At 39.9% G+C, this 21449-nt stretch overlaps 1 protein-coding gene across 4 annotated transcripts in view; it reads right to left on the bottom strand.

The window, feature by feature from the left end:
- Positions 1-1828: 1828 nt before the first annotated feature.
- PHEX (phosphate regulating endopeptidase homolog X-linked) overlaps positions 1829-21449 on the bottom strand; it is a 209933-nt gene continuing 190312 nt past the window's right edge. For all 4 annotated transcript variants that reach the window (XM_038587067.1, XM_038587065.1, XM_038587066.1 and 1 more), the window contains 5 exons: positions 19372-19502; positions 13065-13130; positions 11960-12064; positions 7715-7791; positions 1829-5180 (listed from right to left, as the gene is read on the bottom strand). In XM_038587067.1, coding sequence (XP_038442995.1) covers positions 5078-5180; positions 7715-7791; positions 11960-12064; positions 13065-13130; positions 19372-19502 — 482 coding nt within the window. In that variant the 3' untranslated portion in view covers positions 1829-5077. The remainder of the gene's footprint in view (positions 5181-7714; positions 7792-11959; positions 12065-13064; positions 13131-19371; positions 19503-21449) is intronic.

The following is a 21449-nucleotide window of genomic DNA, read 5'->3' as shown; positions in this document are numbered from 1 at the left end:
TCACCAACTGGAAGAGAGAGGCTCACTGACCATTAATACCCATTTTGTATACAATGAAAACAAGAAATAAACTTAAATTGGGTTAAGCCATTAAGATAATGTTTCAACAGCTAGTGTGATCTTAATTTACAAAACACTGAACTTGAGGGACGTGCAAATACCTCAGACCTAACAGGAAATATTCGCCTTCATCAAATTTTGATCAGGTCCACTTAGATATATACCTAACAATTGAATCAGACTCATACTTCTTGTGTCTCATAAAATCTATCATACAGACCATAGCGTGAGAAATTCTAGACCCCTTGGCTCCATTTCCCCAAAGTCCCTCCTTCGTGTCCGCACCCCGGAGCTCGCTCATAAACTGCCATTTCTGTACATCTTTCCTTCTGTCACTGCCCCCTACGTAAGAATTTTTATTTCGAGAATCAGCTCAGAAACTAGAGCAAACTCTCTAAGAGGAATGCTAACAGGCCACACTCAGTCACTTATTACCCACCAATTCTGTAACCCGTCTGGTAGCCATCTCCTTCCTGTACATAGTCCCTACGGCACACCAGCTACAAACCAGTACTTCTCCGGATCTTAGAACATATCAGTGTGGTTCCTTTTTAAGATTTTATTTATTCATTCATCACACACACACACACAGAGAGAGAGAGAGAGAGAGAGGCAGAGACACAGGCAGAGGGAGAAGCAGGCTCCATGCAGGGGGCCTGACATGGGACTCGATCCTGAGACCCCAGGATCAGGCCCTGGGCTGAAGGCGGCACTGAACTGCTGAGCCACCTGGGCTGTCCCAGAAAAGATGTTTAAGGTTATCAATAGGGGACTCTACTTACCCTACCAGCCTAACCTCAAGATGCTCCCATAGAATAGTATGAATTCTGTGGTATGCCTCTAGATCTGTCTGGACTCAGGCAAGACAGACAGGCTTGCATTGTCGTGCATCACTCATTGTCCAAAGGTCACTGGGGGATACAAAATCCCAGGCTGCTGCAGTTCTCTAAGTGTGCCTGGGGCAAAGAGGCTCCAGCAGCATGAGCGCAGCTATCCTAGAGAGCCATGGCCACTTAGAGAAGCACACAGAAGGTGAGGTTAGGGTGCTCAGGAAAGGGGACTAGCTGGGATTTGGACAGAGAGAGAGAGCACGGACAGCATCCACCAGAGGAGAGTCGAGCAATTCCTTTTCTATGCACCAAACCATAACCCAATCTCCTTGATACCACCACACTTGCCACAAAGCAGGGTGATTCCAACAGTTTATGTATCTGTCTCCCACGTAAGACCAGACTGCTCACGGAGGCCCAGGGACAGCATATAATGTGCTTAAATACAGCTAGTTCCATGATATAATCGAAAAGGTGTTCAGTTATGCTGTGTTGATTGAGTGACTGACTATAAATGGACGAGGTTGTTAAAGAAAGGTGAGAGCGCACAGAGATTCTTTGGCCTGATACTAACTGTAATGCTCACTGTCACTTTTATAAGACCAGCCCTATTGTGGCTGATAATTCCTTCAGAAGCCTCCCTTTTCCTCAAGAGTAATATTCCTGCATAAGCAATAAACCACATCTGCTGACTCATATTCTGGAAGAAAATACAATGACCACCTCGCAAATCTCTCAGTGTCTACAAAGTCACTGCATTCAAATCCCACTTTCCTAAACCAAGGAACCAGGGGTGCGGTGCGTTGTGTACTTTTTGGACAAATAGCACTGTCTAAAACACAACTGAGCATGTTAACAGATACGATCGATTCTAATATTTTTTTAAAAGAGAGGAAACATACATACGTACGTACATAAAAATAAAAAGAGAAGAAACAAAATCTTCAACCTTTTATTGTCCTTAAAATGGTTATTCACATTGTTTCACAAGTAGGAGAAGAAAATATAATGACCGTTTAGATAGAAAACGCATCACGCAAGAACACCTTTCTTCAAACCAGTGGGGGCACTGCCACTGGTGATGACAATGTCGCCGCATGACACAATCATATTCTTCCCTCACTTAGTATGCAACTGCGACATTATGTTAAAAATATCAGAGATGAAGCCTATCAAATGCTAAGTGATTATAGAAATACCAAGAGAATAAATGTACTTAGACATGGGGTTGATCTAAGGGATGAAGGTTAATGCAGAGCTCAGCAGCCCAAAGAACAAAGACGCTGCCTTTCCTGATTCTGGGATACTTGACAAAGCAATTTCAAACCTCTCTCCACTTCTCTGGCATGAGCATCACCCGTGTGGTGAGCCATCATTCCTTGTTGCTTTCTAGCGATGCTCCAGGGCTAAAGAAGATAAAATTTATGTGCTATGCTTTAAGCTCCATTGAGGAAAGGCACTGAATAAACTTCAGGATAATTTACGAATCCCGAGGCTGCATTAGTCATGTCCAAGTCTGTCTCATAAAAGGGAAAAAATGGGAATAGGAGGCCAGTGCTGTGTGGTTGGTGAAAAGCTGAACAAACTTGGGGCAATGGTGATCAGCTCAAATAATAACACTTAATAGACCTAAAATCCTTGACTAATCTGGAGAATTTTCCAAAAAAAACCTACTCCTTCCAACACCCAGACAAGAGTTCACTGGTGGAACATCTGGTATGTGAATCAGAGAAGTGTGTTATTGGCAGTCCTGGTCTGTGATCCAATACCCCATTTCCGTTTAATTTACCATAATTATTTTTGTAAGACTTTATGGCTCTGCTCCAGGGAATGTGCTGAGCAAGCGCTGCCCAAATCCTGTTTTCTCTCCAGCGGCATATTGAGGCCAGCTTCTCCCTACTTTTGTACCTCTCCTTCCACTGGCATTTCACCTTCTTCCCTCCACCACTTAATCAGCGACTGCTTCCTTTAGCCATCAGTGTGGAAGGAACATGAGTGTCATCTGAAATTTAAACATGAGGTGTATTTGGAAATCCCAACCCCACCAGAAAATTGTTCTAGCTAGTAGCAATGATTTGGGCTTATTTTGTGTCGATAATGGCCATTGTATCTTATCTACAACTTTCAGGGTAACTGACTTCGGTCAAGTAAAGTTAATCAGGACAAGGTAGCCACATCATTCAGAAACTACAGGGCCCCAGCTGATCATCAACCAGCTGTCCTCAACCAACAACTAACTGAGTGACTCCCATTTCCAGAGCCCTAATTAGATGCTTATATCAAACACTTTCTCTGACCTGCAGGAATGTGTTTATTTGGAGTTTAGAAAGAGAAATCTAGAAGGAAAATGCCATTCAAATAAGCATAAGAAAGCGCAGCTGGTTTTGACTGTCCAAGTGCCAGGATAAAACAAGGAGTATCTTGTATGTCTCAACCAAATCAGGATGATTCTTTCAGAGAAAAAGCATGTACACTCCCAGCAGCTCAACCCTAATTCCACTTGATTTTAAAAACACGAATGAAGGTTGCATTAAGCCTTTGTTTAAAAAAAGGAGGAAAACTGTAGCTGCCCTTTAAAAGTTTGCTCGTTTGGATAGGACGGAGTCCAGGGGAAAATCGCTCTCCTCTAAAGCAGTGTGACTGCTGTCTTCATGATGGGACCCCTGCATTTTTCTCCCTTTCAAAGTTCCCATGGTTACAAAGGACATGGCACACACTTACCTTTAACAAAATAAAATAAAAAAGGACAACAAATCACAGGGGTGCAAAACAGCCTCCTATGGTTAGTCTGCATTTGTCCTTTCACTTTTGAGATTTTCCTATCGGCCCACTTAACCCAAACCGCATATGTGATGAATAATGCAGAGGGAGGACAGCTATTTTAAGAAACTGGAAATGCCAGGTAACCACTTTCAGGCCATTACGATTTTATCCTACACACACACTAATGAGAGATGGAGGAGGTCACTTGAAAGCATAAAGTCCTGAGGATCAAAACCCTAGTCCTGCTCTTCCTTACAGACCCTTTACAAGGCTCGGACAGTGAAAATTATGTTTCTTTGGACTATGCAGGGAATTTTTAATTTAATCAATAGATTTGAAAATATCCTCAATCCAGAAATTTTTCAAAAAGCTTTTTTCCAAAGAGAAGTAGCATTAGCTGAGCCAAAACACAAGGGTACTTTGCATCCACCTCAACATGGTATTTGTTCCTTGGCGCTAAAGGGGAATGAAAGCCATACATCCCTAACGGAGAATTAGAATTTCACTTTCTCAATGCCCGCTTATTTCAGAAACAGAAGAATGCACATATATCAGGGTAATGAGACAAGTAAGAATTGAACTAAAGAAAAGTGTCTGGCAGACAGAATCACTGAGGCTTGGGAAGAAGAGATCAAATGGTGGAGATTTCATCTTCTAGGGTCCCTACCATTGCGTGACTAGAAGTTTTGACTCCTTCTGGCCTTAAAGACACATCCTTTTTCCTTTTTTCTACTTGATAAACAGAAACCCTTCCTCAAGGGCCCTTTTGGCCAGCTTTGTTCATGCTGACTTGAACAGGGCAATCAGCTACATCAGATACAAGCTGTGAGATGCACTTTCATCCCAACAGACTGCAAAACCAAAGGCAAAAAATTGTAAAACGAAACTCCAACACATTTCTAACTTAACTACCACAGAGTGAATAAACGCTGGGAATGACGATCCATAAAACCTCGCATTGCGTTCTGCAGAGCGGTAAGGCCTACCAGGTACCCAGGAACATGTCTTCATCACCGACAGGTACAGATTTAATAGACTCAGTTTTGTTCTGGATACATTCTACTTAGGGCCCTTGCAAAGCTGTGGCTTAAAATGGTCTGTACCACTTCACTGTCTACACACTAAAAATGGACAAGAGAAACAATTCAGCAGATAATGTTCTAACAAAAGTAGCCTAGGGATTTATTTTTGTTGGTTTGGTTTTGTGAAGAAACATACTTGCTTGGTTCACTTCTCATATTCCATTTCTTAAGCCCTACCATTTGAGTATATTGTTTAAACCCAACCAACACCCAAATAATGGAAGATGCACTGAAAACAGGAGTCCTCGGAGGAATAGAGGCTGAAGGTAGTGGTGATGAGGGCTCAGTGTGGCCTCTACTGGCACCGTACGGCTCTCTGGATGGCATAAACCAGCGGTCCGGCTACCAGAGTCGGCAGGAGTCCATGCCTCTGTTCATCGTGGAATTAGATGGACAGTTAAAGGCTTTCTGGAATTCTTCAAAGTTGCTAACTGCACCATTGACCCTGAAAAAGATAGGGCACAGCCCATGTCATTTAATTCTTCTATATCAACAGGTTCTGGATAAAACTGTAGCAGCCTATTGCTCACAGGGATGTTGCATTCATTTCATCTGTTTATAGGAGAGACAACTGAAGCCAAAAATGGAGAAGTAAATTTCCAAAGAAATTCTCAGAGCTGAGATTAGAACCAGCCCTTCCTGAATGCCTGGCATTTGCTCTTATTAATCTTCCCTACACCCTCAAATTCCTATATACAGTAGGACTTACAATTCTTATAAGTCATGTATATGATTGCATAGTCTTGTAAATTTACAGATTCCTATAAAATGTAGGATTAACCAATATTTAGGCTTTCTCATTTTTTTTACTTTTTATGGAAGGTATGACTGATATAAGTGCACACACTTGAAATGTAAGGCTCATCAATTTCGTTCATGTGTATATATCCATGTTACCACCACCCAGATCAAGACATGGGATATTTCTAGCACCTAGAAGGCTCCACTGTGTGCCCTACGAGTAGGACCTCCAAGGATAACTACTAGTCTGACCTCCATTGCCAGAGATTAGTTTTGCCTGTTTTTGAACTTCATATGAATGGAATCACACAGTATAGTATGCACACTCTGTCGTTTCTGGCTTCTTTCACTCAATATTTTATGTTTGTAAGATTCATGCATGCTCTTGCTATCTTTATCTTTCAAGACCTCATTCGATCTACAAAAACACTTTTGCTTAATTCCTATTATGTTTAAAGATTCACATTTACCTAGAATTTGGTCCACACAACAAACTAATGAATGGTGTGTACTCGTTATTGATGAGTAATGCTTTACTGCAGTTAGTTCCAAATTCTGGTGTTCTTGCAAGTTCCCTGACTGCAGTAAAGACTGTGGATTCCTACTCAGCACTTTAATTGGCAGTGGTATTTCCATTGTGTGATTCCTACTGTACTCAAAATCTATAGTTACTGCAGACATCACTAACAAGCCAGCAAAAACTGCCCCCTCATCTATTTCTTATTCAACTGCATGTTCAAAGGTTTGACTAGAGACTCAGCATTCTTAGTTACTATTTCTTCCCTAATGACTTTGTCACCCATGGGCATTTGAAGGAATACACTGGCCTGTATTCAAACCTCTTGGGTTTTAGCTGGGATGTATGAGTAGGAATGCATATTTCATAGCGTGATTCACCCTGGGCAAATGTTAAAGAGAATTTAGCTGATAATTAGTTAAGTACATTCTGCAAATTATCAGCTAAAATCCAACATTCCAGGCAACTAGTCAGTAAGAGGAAATTAGTTTCTAAAATCTTATCTGTTACGTAATTAATCTACTGTGTGGTTTCATCTGCACCAGTCACTGGTGGGAGCATATCTGGGTCCATTAGAGACTGTCAGCACTTTTTTGACAGTTTAGCCCAGTGGGGGAGAATTTTCTAACACAGTGATTAGGTTTTTATGCTATTGGGTAATTTAGAGCCAGTATCTGAAGCATTTCTAAAGCAAGGTTTTAGGAATAAGATTTTTAAATATAGGAGAAATTTTAGATGATTTTCCTGCACTGTGCTGATGGATTCAATAAACATAAAGCTATCCAGATATAACATGTTCAAAGCAAAGAATCAATCAATAAAAATTATTACAGTTCTTGTATTTCCCATTATAATTCTCTCTGACCCCAACTGTAAAAAATCTCCCTCAAACTGTGCTAGGAACCTAGCACTGGGTAAGTATACTAACCTTAATTTTATTTTTACTTATTATTTTGTACATTCTGACAATTACATAAGATTGTAATTCATAATCCTTTTCCCTTCACATGAAGTAACTGTTGCAAAAAATGATTCAAACTAAAGGCTAAAACACAGTTTTGACTTCAGATACGAATTCTAATAGCTAAATATCACCATACATCCTCTTTTGTGTTCAGAGCTATTCAGAAAGCAGTACTCATTCATGTCTGCCAGTTGGCTGCATGAAAGAACAAGAGGCATTAAATAGGATATTCTATAACACAAAATAAACCAGAGCTCTATGTGTTTTAAGGCACAGTATGTGAGCTCTCATCCTTGTCTAAGGAAAGAGACAATTTTGGCCTCCACACTAAAAGTAGGTGTTTGGATAAATCAAATATTTCAGTTTACTGAGCACCCATGGACTGGTGCCTTTCAAAAACTGGAAGATAATAAATGCGAATTAATACTAAAGCTATCATTTGGATTCTAAACTACCTTTGGAGTCTTATACTATCTCATGGATCCCTTGAGATAACACTGGACTAGAGGTATGCATGAATGTCTACTGCAGAAATTTTTTTGAGAGAATTCTGACTAAACTAGCTTCCTACTAATGAAAGAAAAGATGCTCTGTTTCTGTTTGGCCAGATACTTCTGTCTGCAAAATGGAGATATCGCTGTTCACAATACAGGCTTTTGTTCAGATCTCCTATCTAGTATAGCACTGGGATGGCTGAGTCGGGGAGGAGGTGGGAGATGCATAGGTAAAAATTAGGGTCACCATTCTGCCCATTTACCTAAACTGCGGGGGGCTGTGAGCACCAATTTGGATTTGTTCTCGGGCAGCTTCTGGTCTGTAGGAATTGCACCTCACCTAGAAGAGAAAAGCATCCCAATAATTATGTTTCCTTTTCAGTTACACACTTTCTACCACTTTAACTCCTGCAAATTATATCGAAGAGTAATTTTAGACTCAGTGGATGACAAACAGTTTTGGTAGATCAGATAAAACCTTCATCAGTAGCAACATCTATTATTCTAATCCCCAGGGCAGAAGGTTTTATTGTTGTGCATAATTCCACAATTTGAGTAAATCAGGAAGGTTTCCAGGCAAATTTCTTTAATCTAGAGAATAGTGTATATGCCCAGGAATCAGACAATGTATTAACCCAAATGATATAATGCTTGGAATATATTGCCCTTATCAAAGTCAATCATACTCACTCGAACAGGAAAAACCGAATTGAGGATAGTCATGAGAAGTTAGTATTCTGCAACCTAAGTGCCTTGTTTGCCTCACCCTAAGAAGTGATAGATGGCACATTCTTGTGGAAGTTTTAAAAACCTAGCAGAAGTTTCAAGTGTCTTAAGAACAATCTAAGATGCCACAGGAAGGTCCACTGGACATTTCCTTATCTCACTTTCCTCCTCTGATGGTGAACATGTAAACACGTGCTGAGATAAAGGCTCCAGCACCCAAGTCCTTGAGAAATAACCACGAGTGGAGCTCCACCGTCAACTGGCCAGACAGGGAGCAGAACCACAAAAGAAACTGTCCGTGTATTGTTTGTTCCTGCCCTGGAACTGACTTAATCCTGACTTAAAATGTGTCTGGAAACATGCGAAATGCGAAAAGAACTAGGAGACACGAGATGATGGGGGGAATTCCAAGTGCAGGAGAACATGGATGGAAAGACCTATCTGAGGGCAGCCTGGGTGGCTCAGTGATTTAGCGCCGCCTTCAGCCCAGGGTATGATCCTGGAGTCCCGGGATCGAGTCCCGCGTCAAGCTCCCTGCATGGGGCCTGCTTCTCCCTCTGCCTGTGTCTCTGCCTCTCTCTCTCCCTCTCTCTCTCTCTCTCATAAATAAATAAGATCTTTTAAAAAAACAAAGACCTATCTGAGAGAGAAGAAAAAGCAAGGCATTCAGTGTGGCTGGACTGTGGGGTGCGTAATGGGCAGCAATGGCAGACCAGCGGGGAGAGAGGATGGTGCCAGAGTTCTGAAGCCTTGAGCAACAAGCTAAAGAACTTAAACTATATTTAAACATGCTGTTTGAGCAAGAAAATGATAAAATCCTGTTTTTAAAAGAATCATCTGGCAGGGGTGCATAGAGGAAATAAGAGGCTAGTTTGAAGAGTATTTATGGGGCCTCAGGAAGGTTCTCAATGAGTGGCCACTAAATAGATATAAACAGGAATGGAGAGAAGTAGGATAAGGAGAATATTCTGAGGGAAAAAATTAACAGGTCATGGAAACTATGGGGACATACAAAGCAGAAAAGGTGATATAATGCTACTGCTTTTGATGAAGATAAACCATCGAAGTGGGACTGTGAAGATGCTTTTGTAATGTGATTCCTTCATTTCCTCAGAAGCTAGTAGCCAAGATGAAGTTGTTTCTGGCATTTGTTATTACCTCGTTTTTTCTTGTGTTATTTCTTCTTATATTCCTACGTGATTATAAAGTATTGTTATAGTACTGTCTTTGCTTCATAAATCATTTAAGAGACTTCTGAAAACACACTCTGGTTATGACTATTTTCTTAGTATCTTCTCAGGAGGGAAAATAACTTTACTCCCTATAGGCAGACTTATTCCAATGACCAAAAGACTGAAAATCCCCTTCTTCTGTCTGTAGGAAAACCTTCAAGATAAATTTCTCATTAGTAACATAAAATAGATTTCCATTTTTTCCCAAATCTCTTTGTTTTAAAATAAATCAGATATGCTTAGGAATTTTATTTGAAGACATTTCAAAAACTATGAAGGTAATGTTGCTACCAGTTAGTCTACTTTACTAAAGTACAAAAAGATTTTGTGGACTAGGATATAACTAAGATGAGCTTTGATTAAGTAAAAAACAACGGACATTGTACTTTGTCCTCTAAATCAAGGGTCAGCAAACTTTTTCTGTCAAAGGGCACACATTAAGTATTTTAGGCTTTGCAGATCAGAAGGTCTCTGTGTCAACTACTCAATTCTGCCCGTAGCACAAAACTGGCCACCTGTAACACAAAGGAAAGAGCATGGCTTTTTTCCAATAAAATAGTTTTTTACAAAAATGGACAGGAGACCATATTTGGCCCATGGGTCTTGGTTTGCCAACCCCTGCTCTAGAAAATTCTAACTATATTATGTTTGTTTGTTTGTTTGAGTTATCTGGCCCGGTACTGACCGCCTCCCCCCAAAAGTCTCCTTAACTGAAACTGTTCCTTAGTCTTATCCTTTTGAAGCAATTCATCTAAAAATGTCAAGTGTCTTCAGTGTACCCAGCCTCTCTGCTGGATGCTATGGAGATACATAAGAAATATAAGGATCCAGAAGATGAGCTATGGAGATAAGAGTCCTCAACATTTTTAGAATAATCAAGGACTCAACTGCATAGTAATGAAGAGAAGTGAAAAGGAGTTGGAGATTCAAAAAAGAGAGAGAAAGAAAGAACCTGAGTCCTTGGGGAAGTTTGTGGAAAATGTGGAGGAGGGGGAACTTGAGATGGAGCCTGAAAGACAGATAGGATTAAATAATCTGAGGGGGAGGAGTATGAAGGAGGTCACATTATACAAGGAAAATCAAAAGCAAAGCCCCAGGATAGTAATAGGCATAACACTGCAGGGTGGACGTGAGGACACCTGCCTGGCTAAGGGCGAGTCTGGTAGAACTGCAGCAACTCAGAGCTGGTTGCATAGACTCGGATAAGACTGGACGGAACTATGAGAGCCAGCTGCACATGTTTGGCCTCGATGTGATAGGCACTTGGGAGTCACTGCAGTTCCCTCAGCAGGTCAGTTATGAAATAAGAGTGGTATTTCAGGGGCATGTAAGACAGTGGTGGAAAGATGCCAAAGTCAGAAAAACATGCCCTCAGGCTGTTGGGATAATACAGAGTAGAAGAGATTTAAGAGCTAGTCTACAGACAATTAAGGGAATGAGGAAGAAGAGAAGATGAATTTAAAGAGAGGTTAAAAGGATGAAACACCTAGCTTTGGGAACCCATGTCATAAAAATAAGGATAAACAAATGAAGTAAGACCAAAGAATCTAGATATTCTAACCAGGAAGACCCAAAGACCAGGGATGTGTTGACAGCAACAGGAAAACTAAAAAAGAAGGTCATTTTGGTGACTCCAGTTTCACTGATGTCATGTTGATAAATCATTGATTTAGTGTTGTCATATCAGCTTTAAAAAAGAAAAGATCTCAGAAAGGTGAGAATCCTTTAGCCAGACTCAACCAAAGATATGGGAAGGAATCAACTTATCGAGGAGCCAATGCAAAGACTGAGCAAAGGAAGGTTGTGCTGGTAACAACCATGGTCTTATAGATACACCTTTGCCCGCTATGAAGCCATGCATTAGAACCTTCTTTGAACCATCCCTGGCTGCTTTGAAAATGAGGCCTTCACATTGGTGACATAAGCCAGTGCAATAACCAATAGCAACAAAGAATTAGCACTTGCCTCATTAGCCAGAGACTTGAGCTCAGAATTATATCTTTTTGAGTATACATCCTTTTTCAATTTCTGCTCAGAAAACCCATTAAACTCACAAAAGGGTGATACAATTCTCCTTGCTTTTGTTGTTTTCATCTTTCACAGTCTTCACATACTCATTTGGCCATGAAAAACACAGCCTTTAGGGCCCCCCCCCCAGGTTGAAAGTGGTGGGATAGTATTTTGCAAAATAAAGGTGAAAAACAGCAAAAGGCAAGGCCATGAGAGCCAAAGAACAAATTGCTAGAAATGGTTATAAAGTGTAATACATACTTTAAGAAGTCAGCATAAATTAAAGAAATATCAAGTGGGTTATGGTAGGGCTTGTAACCCACTTGATAAACAACATCAATAAACCCTGACTTAATCAGTTAATTAATTATGTTCCATAGAACATTAAGAAGGTGAAAAGTATCCTCAAGATAAGCAGCAAGATAAAATTTTAGCTACAATCAAAGTTATACCACTAACCTTCTGTTCTAAACCTTTGACCATGGGAGCAAGCCAAAGTCCCACATTTCATCTCTGATGCCCCTTCATTGGTTTACTCACATGAGCATAACTCAGGAAGAAGAGCTGGTTGTTGTTGAAGATGATGCCCGGTAGGAGAGGCTCCTCAACTCCCTGCCTCTTGTCATTTATCCATTTCCGGTAAGCCTGGTGAGAGAAGCAGAAGGGATGATCCTCTGCAATGATTGTTTTCCTCTTTTCTCGCCCAGAGCAGAGATCCTAAATACATCCTCCACCATGTATAAAATGCATCCTGTCACGTTTTCCTTTAACAAAACCAACCCCTGGAAATGCAAATCAATGTTGTGTTGCTTAACAGTGAGGCAGGTTCACCTGCAAAAAGATTTTTACACTCAATAGATACAAAAGCAGCTGGGCCAAAGCATTCACACGTTAAACTACCCCCCCCAAAAAAGCTGTTTGTTTTCTAACACAATAGCAAGAACTATGGAAATAAATTTTGGGGTCAATATATTGGGGCCAATTTTTTATTTTTCCAAATAAAAGGGAGAACTATCATCTTCAATCACCATCATTTTATGAAATGTGTGTTAACCAGAATACAGAAGGAGGTAACCTCAGAACAACAGCCTGGTCTTTACATTAAATGCATTTACCTTTATGAAAATCTGTCCACATCATCCTCATTTCTTGTTTAACCAAGGACCAGAGGATGATGAAAACTTTACTATGGACTCTTACCTGGCCCGCTATATGAGAACCACCTGCCTCTGGCCACAATTGAGAAGTTTGGTATTTTAAGAGAAAATTGCAAGGGCTATCGAGACAGAGTACTCCAGGAAAACTCATATGAACGTAGCCCCAAGGAGATTTCTGTAGCATGCTTTGATATTACTGTGAATGCATCTACTGGAAACTATCCTTTAAATACATGATTCTTAACAACAAATATTATTCTTTAAGGTGACTTTATACCCCAAAAAGAGAAAAAAGAAAAAAATGCAGCTCTATTCATATAATACAGTATGACAGAGTCAACGTGAAAATATAATTCTATTTACAGAAATTCACAGAATTGACAGAAATCTAACTCCTCAAGAATATGTCTGCAGTGTAAATTGAGGTGCACCCACATGGCATTCTATAGTTTAATTTTAAAAATCACAGCAAATGCTGCAGTGCATACCCTAAAAGCTTCCCGTAGACCTCCATTATCAGCAATATTTTCTCCCAGGGTCCGCTTCCCCTTCACCTAACAAGAAGAAAAAGAAAGAGTGTTTTTCAGCCAACTATCATTCAGCAAGAGACATAAATATGATAGCAAGAAAAAGTGCCATATTTTAAAGAGAAAATTACATTCAATAAATCACAGGTAGTCATAATATATTGTGAGATGGCAAACGAACTCCAGCAAGGTGCTCCTGAATATAATAATTTCTATTTTATTATGCTACGCATTTCTTTCTCACCCACCTCTGTATTCTCACCAATTTAGCCAGCTCCAATAAAATGTTAACAATATTCTGAGTGACGTTGGTTTAATGGAGAAAAAGTAGAAATGTCAATACACAGATTACTTTCTCTGATTAATTCATATAATTTGAGTATTCTTTTCAGTGTGCTTGTATTTCCAGACATTTACCATCCACACAGGAACAAAACTTCACCAACCATCAACATTTTACCTTCAGCAACTTCCATAAAAAATTAAAAGGAGGATAGTTCTCATGGGAGACAAAAATCAGACAGAAGTAGCACAGGCCACAAGGTCAAGGTCTGCAATGTGTAGGATAACCAGCCAAGCATGGTGAAGAAATTCCTCTAAACACCTAAAGATTGTTTCTGAAATCCCTAAATAGGCTGGGACAAAAAATACTCCAAACCAATATAGCCCACAAGCCAGAATCAACCTGCTACTTGTTTTAATACAGGATATAGAGTGAAACTGGACTTTACATTTTTCAATGGCTGGGGTGGGGGGATCAAAAGAAGGGAAATATTTTGTGGTATATGGAAATCACATGAAATTCAAATTCGGTGTCCATAATTCAAGTTTGAGGGCAATACAGCCATGCCCGTTCATGTACATATTGTCTGTGGCTGCTCTCTTGCTACAGCAGCAGAGCTGAGGAGTTGCCACAAAGACCTATGGCCCACAAAACCGAAACTCCATATAGTCTGGCCCTCTGAAGACAAAGTTTGTCAATCCCTACATAAGAGGCAGAATAATGCCCACCCCTCAAACCTATCAAAGATATCCTAAATTCCTAGATGTCCTAAATTCCTGGAACCCATGGAAAGGTTATCTTATGTGGCAAAGGAATTCTTAAAATATGATTAAGTAAAGGACCCTGAGACTTTAGCCTGCCTTATCCAGGTGGGTCCAATGTAACTAGAAAGGTCCACGTAAATAGAGGAAAAGGAGGTCAAGAGAGGGTGTCAGAGTGATGCAATGTGAGCTGTGACCAGCCATTGCTGGCTCTGAAGAAAGAAGGGGCCATGAGCCAAGGCATGTGGCCAGCCTCTAAAAGCTAGGGATAGCAACAAAATAGATTCTCCCCTAGAGCAGCTAGTAAAAAAAAAAGCAGCTCTGCTTACACCTTGACTTTAGCCCATTGAGACCTGAGTGCGACACACAGAACTGTATAAATCAGTGTTTGTGGGACACCTGGGTAGCTCAGCGGTTGAACGTCTGTCTTTGGCTCAGGTCATGATCCTGGGGTCCTGAGATTGAGTGCCACGCCAGGTTCCCCGCAGGGAGCCTGCCTCTCTCTCTCTCTCTCTCTCTCTCTCTCTCTCTCTCATGAATAAATAAATAAAATCTTTTTTAAAAAACAGTGTTTGTGTTCTTTCAAGTCATTAATTTTGTGGTGATTTGTGATAGCAGCAACATGAAATCTATACACTCTTTTCTAAACTTTAAATCCATGGATCCTACCTACCCACTCTTGACTTTTAAACTAGCCCAAGTATCAAGTAATACCACAAGTAATATCACCCAGGTATCAAGTAATACCAATGGATAAAAACAAAGTGATTGCAAAAAACATTTCTTTCTGCAATCACCCAGAATGCTTCTGTCCCCCAAAGTTCCCACTCCTGCTCTCACATACATTCTTTCTTTTATGACAATCCCACAAGGTAAGTGCTGTTACCACCACCCTTGTCTAACAAAGTGGGAAAGAAAAGCTCAGAGAGTGGAACAGATGTTGTCAGTATTACACCAGAACCCTTTTTTCCACCAACACTGAGCACCTATTACTATGACTGCTACAAGCTCAAAAGATTAAGCTTAGCTTAGGGGAGCTGCGTCACCGAAGATTCCTGGGAGGTGATCCCCTACCTACCTCTCAGCAACTGACCAATGTGCACTTAGAATTGTCTAGCCTCTTACTCACCACAATTTCTGTGGTGCGATTCAGGCTCCAAAACCTTCTATGGGATCAGGCCGAGGCTAAACTCCTGAAACCAGCATGTTTTCCTCATCCTCTTATAGGTTTCTCCTGAAACTGCTTCCTAAATAAGTCACCTAAGGAACCCTTTCTTGGGTTTTGCTTCCAGTGAACCTTCCCTAAGAGTGATTAAATGAAGCACCCACATTTCACAGGGATTCAAACCCAAGCAGTTTGTCTCCAGAGTCTGGTAATATGCTAGCTTCTCAAGTCAAGACTGCTCTTGACTCCTGTGCTTCTATTTATATCCACTCACACTCGAATTTAATCTCCTTCCTGGTTCCTCTAAGCTTTATCAAAATTGGAGGTTTGGAGAATAGCCTCGCCCCTCTGGGTCCTCCCACTCTAGAGCACCTCAGTAGACCATATTGGCCATAGGTTTGCCTCTCAAGACTCAGGAGCTGCTAACAGTCTGCTGTGGCACTCTACTGGAGCTCTCTCCAGTTCACTGCAAAGGATTCAGGCATAGAGGACCAACATCCCCAAACAGAGCCAGAAAATAAAGCACAGTCCTTTATATCCACAAAGGAAGCCACTCTCTTTTCTCTGGGAACAAGACTAAAGCTGTTTTCTGACAGTTGATTGGATTGATGCCAACACAGGCATCCCCTTTCTATCATCCTTGTGACAAAGCACACATTTGCTGGTAGTTTCGGTATCTGACATTTTAGCTCAAATGGATGCTGTAGAATAGTCTTCCCACCAACACACCATCTAGGAGTAAAATGAACTTAAAATAAGACAATGACAGCATGATATGGAGGGAAGAATATAGATCTTGGAGTCACACCAATCTAAATTCTAATCTAGACTCTACTATGGGTTTTATCTCTTTGAGCCTCAGTTTTCTTATACATAAATGGGCCAGCAATATGTACACCTTTGAGAACCAGTATGAGGATTAAATTTGTTTCAGATAACTGAAAAGTCTACCGCCCAAGTCTGCATATAACAATCATCAGGAAATACGCATTCCCTTCATCCAAGAAAACTGTTCTAATAGTGCTTTTTGTTCGGTTTGTTTTTTTCCAGCCCCAAAGTCTTTGGCTTTGTTTTTCCCTAGGATGGGGTGCCTTTGAGTATACCACAAAGTAGTAATAATATTAGCTATAATGCATTGCATGTCAGACATTATGATGCTGGTCCTGTACCCAATTTCAGTCATTTAATTCTTTAAACAAATGACTGAGTTCAGAAAGAGTGACCTATTTCACAGATGAAGACTCTGAGATTCAGGAATGTTAAGCAACTGTCCCAAATTCACAAAACTTGTAATTGGTTGAATCAAGATTTGAACCTCTGTCTGACTCTAGAACCCCTCCTCTATGCTTTTCTTGAAGCAAAATATATTCAAGATGTATTTTCACAATTTGATAGTCTTTGAATTGAAAACAGATAAGCAGAAGCACCTATTTCAGGTCTTCTCATGACATAGTTGTAGATCTTTTAAAAATATATGGGTAGAGACATGGCTTTCCAGAACAGTGATGAAAGAGCTAGAGATACTATTCAAGGATATAGCCTCTGGTTTCTCTGCCTGGACAAGGAGTGGTGTTCCTGGTGTTCAATATGGTTGAAGAATCAGGAAGACCGTCAGTTCTATGTGGTCTCTTGCTTCTTTTTTTTTTTTTAATTTTTATTTATTTATGATAGTCACAGAGAGAGAGAGAGAGAGGCAGAGACATAGGCAGAGGGAGAAGCAGGCTCCATGCACCGGGAGCCCGATGTGGGATTTGATCCCAGGTCTCCAGGATCGCGCCCTGGGCCAAAGGCAGGCGCCAAACCTCTGCGCCACCCAGGGATCCCCAGGTCTCTTGCTTCTGTTACATGCTGTCCCCTTGACTACACAAATTAGGAGCATAGTGTGTGCCTGTGTATTTTAGAGTAAAGGCTTCCTGCAGATCCATATCCTACCAACAATTCTTCATTATTGGTCTCTTATTGTCAGATCCAACAAGAGAAATCTACTTCTATTTTTAAGATTTTATTCATTCATTCATTCATTCATTCATTCATGAGAGACATAGAGAGAGAGGCAGAGATATAGGCAGAGGGAGAAGGAGACTCCCTGTGGGGAGCCTGATGTGGGACTCCATCCCAGGACCCCAGGATCACGACCTGAGCGAAAGGCAGAGCTCAACTAGTGAGCCACCCAGTTCCTAAGACATCTATTTCTTGTAATTTTGAAAGCAGGGGCAGCAAATGCAATAAAAAAAGAACTACAAGAAAATATTAATAGTAGGGAGAGGGCATGAAAACCTGATCAAACCAACAAAATAAGGAAAACAAAAAAGAAGTAAAAATAATTTGCAGGAAATAAAATATATAGTGAAAACTATACAATTGTATTGGAAAACTTAAAATGAGCCAAACAGATAAAAAGACATACCATGTTCTTGAACGAGAAGACTATATCATAAAAATGCCAATTCCATACACTGAATATTATTTACCTTAGAATCCCAATGGGATTTTCTTTGGGGGACAGGGTGATAATAGGTAATATGATCCTGGACCATATACAGAAGTATATTTGCCTGAGAATGGCCAAGCACATAAAGAAAGAAAAGTGAGGGAAAGCTTGTATTGACAGATACCAGAACAATCCATATATCCATGGTAATGAGACCTTGGTGTAGAAACCAACAAACAGACCAGCAGAATAGAATACACAATCTAAAAATGGATGTCAATATATAGGAGATTTCTAAAATTTGACAAACATTCAATTCAGTGAGAAAAAATGTCTTTTAGTCAATGATATTGGATCAATTGGCTATCCTTTTGGAAGAAAAGTGAACTCTCACATTAAACCCCATAAAAAAATGTTTTACATGCAGGAAGATTCAAATGTAAAATAACAACAAAAACCTTTCCAGAAGAGCCAAGAGGCTATATATATGATATAGAATGGAAATGCAGAAACTATTTTTTAAGAGAAATAGGTATCTTTGGCTCTATAGAAATGTTTACTTTTCGTATGTCAAAAGATGCCATACATAAAGTCCAATGGATGCATAATATATCTGGGAGAAAACACTGTAATGTGAAGGACAAAATTTTAACATCTGTAATATTTTTTAAAGTTCTCATATATTGGTGAGAAAATAACTGAATAAGTAAATGCTCCTTCATGTATCACTGGTGGGAATATGAATATAGTAACTTGTTGGTGACAGGAGGAATTTCTCCTTGGTGGACATAAAGGATATGTACATAATGAGAGTTACAGCAGCACTTGCTGTGGGAAAAGAAGTGGAGACAAAGTGTGACCTCTCTCAATAAGAGGTTAGGTGACTATGTTAGAGTATGTTCCCACTGTGGACTTCTAGGCAGCCACTGAAAACCATTAGCTAAAGGAGTTTGTGGTGTGTGTCTTTTTCTGGGTGAGCACGGAAAGAGTGTAGCAAGGTGATTCAGATGAATGACAGGTAGGGAAGAAAAGAGTGCCAAGAGGGGGTGAAGGCAAGGCAAGAAAGGAACAAAATTTAATGCACACAAATGGCGTGTAAAAAATTTCATTCTTGCCTTCATGGAAATGTATGCATGTAAATATAATAGAAAATAAACATTTTAAAAGTACATTTCTTTTGTTCAAAGTTCTATAACATCTCTTAACCGATTCAGTCATTAATTCAAATTAGTGAGATTTATTTCAATGAGTTAAACTTAAGTAGTAATTTGGAAGGAAATTTTTAAAAATGATAGGGAGTATAGATTCATAAGAATGTTATTGTTTATGTTTACTGCAATATTTTTTACATTTATCTAAATCTAGGAAAACAAACTAATGTTTAGGCCTGTGATACTCAAATTTGAGCTTGTATCAGAGTCAAGTCACCTGAGGGCTTATGAAAAGACAGACTGCCTGAAGACCAGTGCCCCGCTCCCTCCCTCCAGGATTCTGGGTCAAGAGGGCTGAAGTAAGCCTCAAGAATTTGCATTTCATTTTTTTTTAGATTTTATTTATTTATTTGAAGAGAGAGAGAGAGGGAGAGAACAAGCAGGAGGAGCAGCAGAGGGAGGGAGAGAAGTACTTACATTTAAGCCAGCTTTCCTCCAATAATAGTTGCTATATTGGTTAACCATGCACTTGGTTTTTTCTTTAAACTTTTCTTCTGAGTCAGTAGACCACCAAGGATCCAGGTTTCCATTTTTATCATATTTTCTACCTAGCCAAAAGGAAAGTTAAAAGATATTTGTATTACTTGCGTTCTAGGATTTTTATGGTTTCTGGTCTCATATTTAGATCTTTAATCCATTTTTAATTTATTTTTATGTATGCTGTAAGAAAGCAGTCCAGTTTCTTTCTTTTTCATGTTGCTCTTCAGTTTTCCCAGCACCATTTGTTGAAGAGACTGTCTTTTTCCCACTGGATACTCGTTCCTGCTTTGTCAAAGATTAATTGGCCATATATTTGTGGAATCATTTCCGGGTTTTCTATTCTGTTCCATTGATCTATGTGTTTATTTTTGTGACAGTATCATACTGTTTTGATGACTAAAGCTTTGTACTATAGCTTAAAGTCTGGAATTGTGATGCCTCTGCTTTGCTTTTCTTTTTCAAGATTGCTTTGGCTATTCAGGGTTTTTTGTGGTTCCATACAAATTTTAGGATTCTTTGCTCTAGCTCTGTGAAAAATGCTGGTGATATTTTGATAGGGTTTACACCATCTTTCCAAAAACGACATCTACATGCCCAACAGACACATGAAAAGATGCTCAACATCACTCATCATCAGGGAAACGAAAATCAAAACTCCAATGAGCTATCACCTCACACCTGTCAGAATGGCTAGTATCAAAAAGACAAGCAATAGCAAGTGTTGGTGAGGATGTGGAGAAAAAGGAACACTCCTGCACTGTTGGTGGGAATGCAAACTGGTGCAGCCACTGTGGAAAACAGTAGGGAGGTTCCTCAAAATGTTAAAAATAGAGCTACCCCACAATCCAGCAACCACACTCCTGGGTATTTACCCAAAGAATACAAGAACACTAATTCGAAGGGATACATGTTTATAGCAGCATTGTTTAATGTTTATAGCAGCATTATCTACAATAGCCAAATTATGGAAGCAGCCCAAGTGTCCATCGACAGATGAATGGAATGAATGGATAAAGAAGTGGTGTGTGTGTGTGTGTGTATTATTACTCGGCCATGAAAAAGAATGAGATCTTGCCATTTGCAATGACAGAGATAGAGCTAGGGAGTATATGCTAAGTGAAATAAGTCAGAGGAAAACAAATATCGTGTGATTTCACTCATATGTGGAATTTAAGAAACAAATGAGCAAAGGGGGGTTGAAGAGAGGCAAATCAAGAAACAGATGCTTAACTCTAGAGAACAACCAGATGGTTACCAGAGAAGAGGGGCTGGTTGCATGGGTGAAATAGGTGATGGAGATTAAGGAGTGCACCTGGGATGAGCAGAGGCTGATATAAGGAGTGTTGAATCACTGTATTGTATACCTGAAACTAACATTACACTATATGTTAACTAACTGGAATTTAAATAAAAACTTTTAAAAAGAAATCTGTACTATTTATGGAAACTAATTTCTTCATTTTCCCTTTCCCTCAATTCAACAGACCTTGAAAAAGCAGTCCCAGTAGCAAGGGTCACTCCTGGAAGCAGCTCCCACCTCCTCACCACTGTCACAAGTTAATTGTAAAAGGCAGTGTGGAGGGGAGAAAGAGGTTTAAAGAAGTTCTTTCCTTCTAAGCAACAAAGAACATTCTAAAAATAAGATTCATCAACTTATGGCATGTACACTGTGAACCAATCTTGAATTCTTTATTTTCACCTGATATGACCGAAAATGTTCTCTAGATTATGAAATGAAATGGTTTCATTCAGAAAGCCCATGGAGGGAGGTGGAGCACCACTACCAGTGAAATTCCAAACGATCCATAGGCCCAGCCCAGTGAGTCATTCACACTGTGAGACCACAGCCCCTGACTCAGCCTTATAGGAACGTATTTCCTCCACAGTGCTAGGAGCTGAGAGACACATAAAACCTCTGTTATGAATCATCCCACAGCCACCAGTGTGCATAGAAGGCCCATCTGTCCTGCTGTGACAAGGAAGGTTGCTCCAAAAAAGAGAACTTGGAACCAGAA

This window comes from Canis lupus, chromosome X, assembly GCF_011100685.1.
Source record: "Canis lupus familiaris isolate Mischka breed German Shepherd chromosome X, alternate assembly UU_Cfam_GSD_1.0, whole genome shotgun sequence".
NCBI classification, from domain to species: Eukaryota; Metazoa; Chordata; class Mammalia; order Carnivora; family Canidae; genus Canis; species Canis lupus.
The sequence above is the reverse complement of the archived record's forward strand: the minus strand, read 5'-3'. Positions and strand labels throughout refer to the sequence as shown.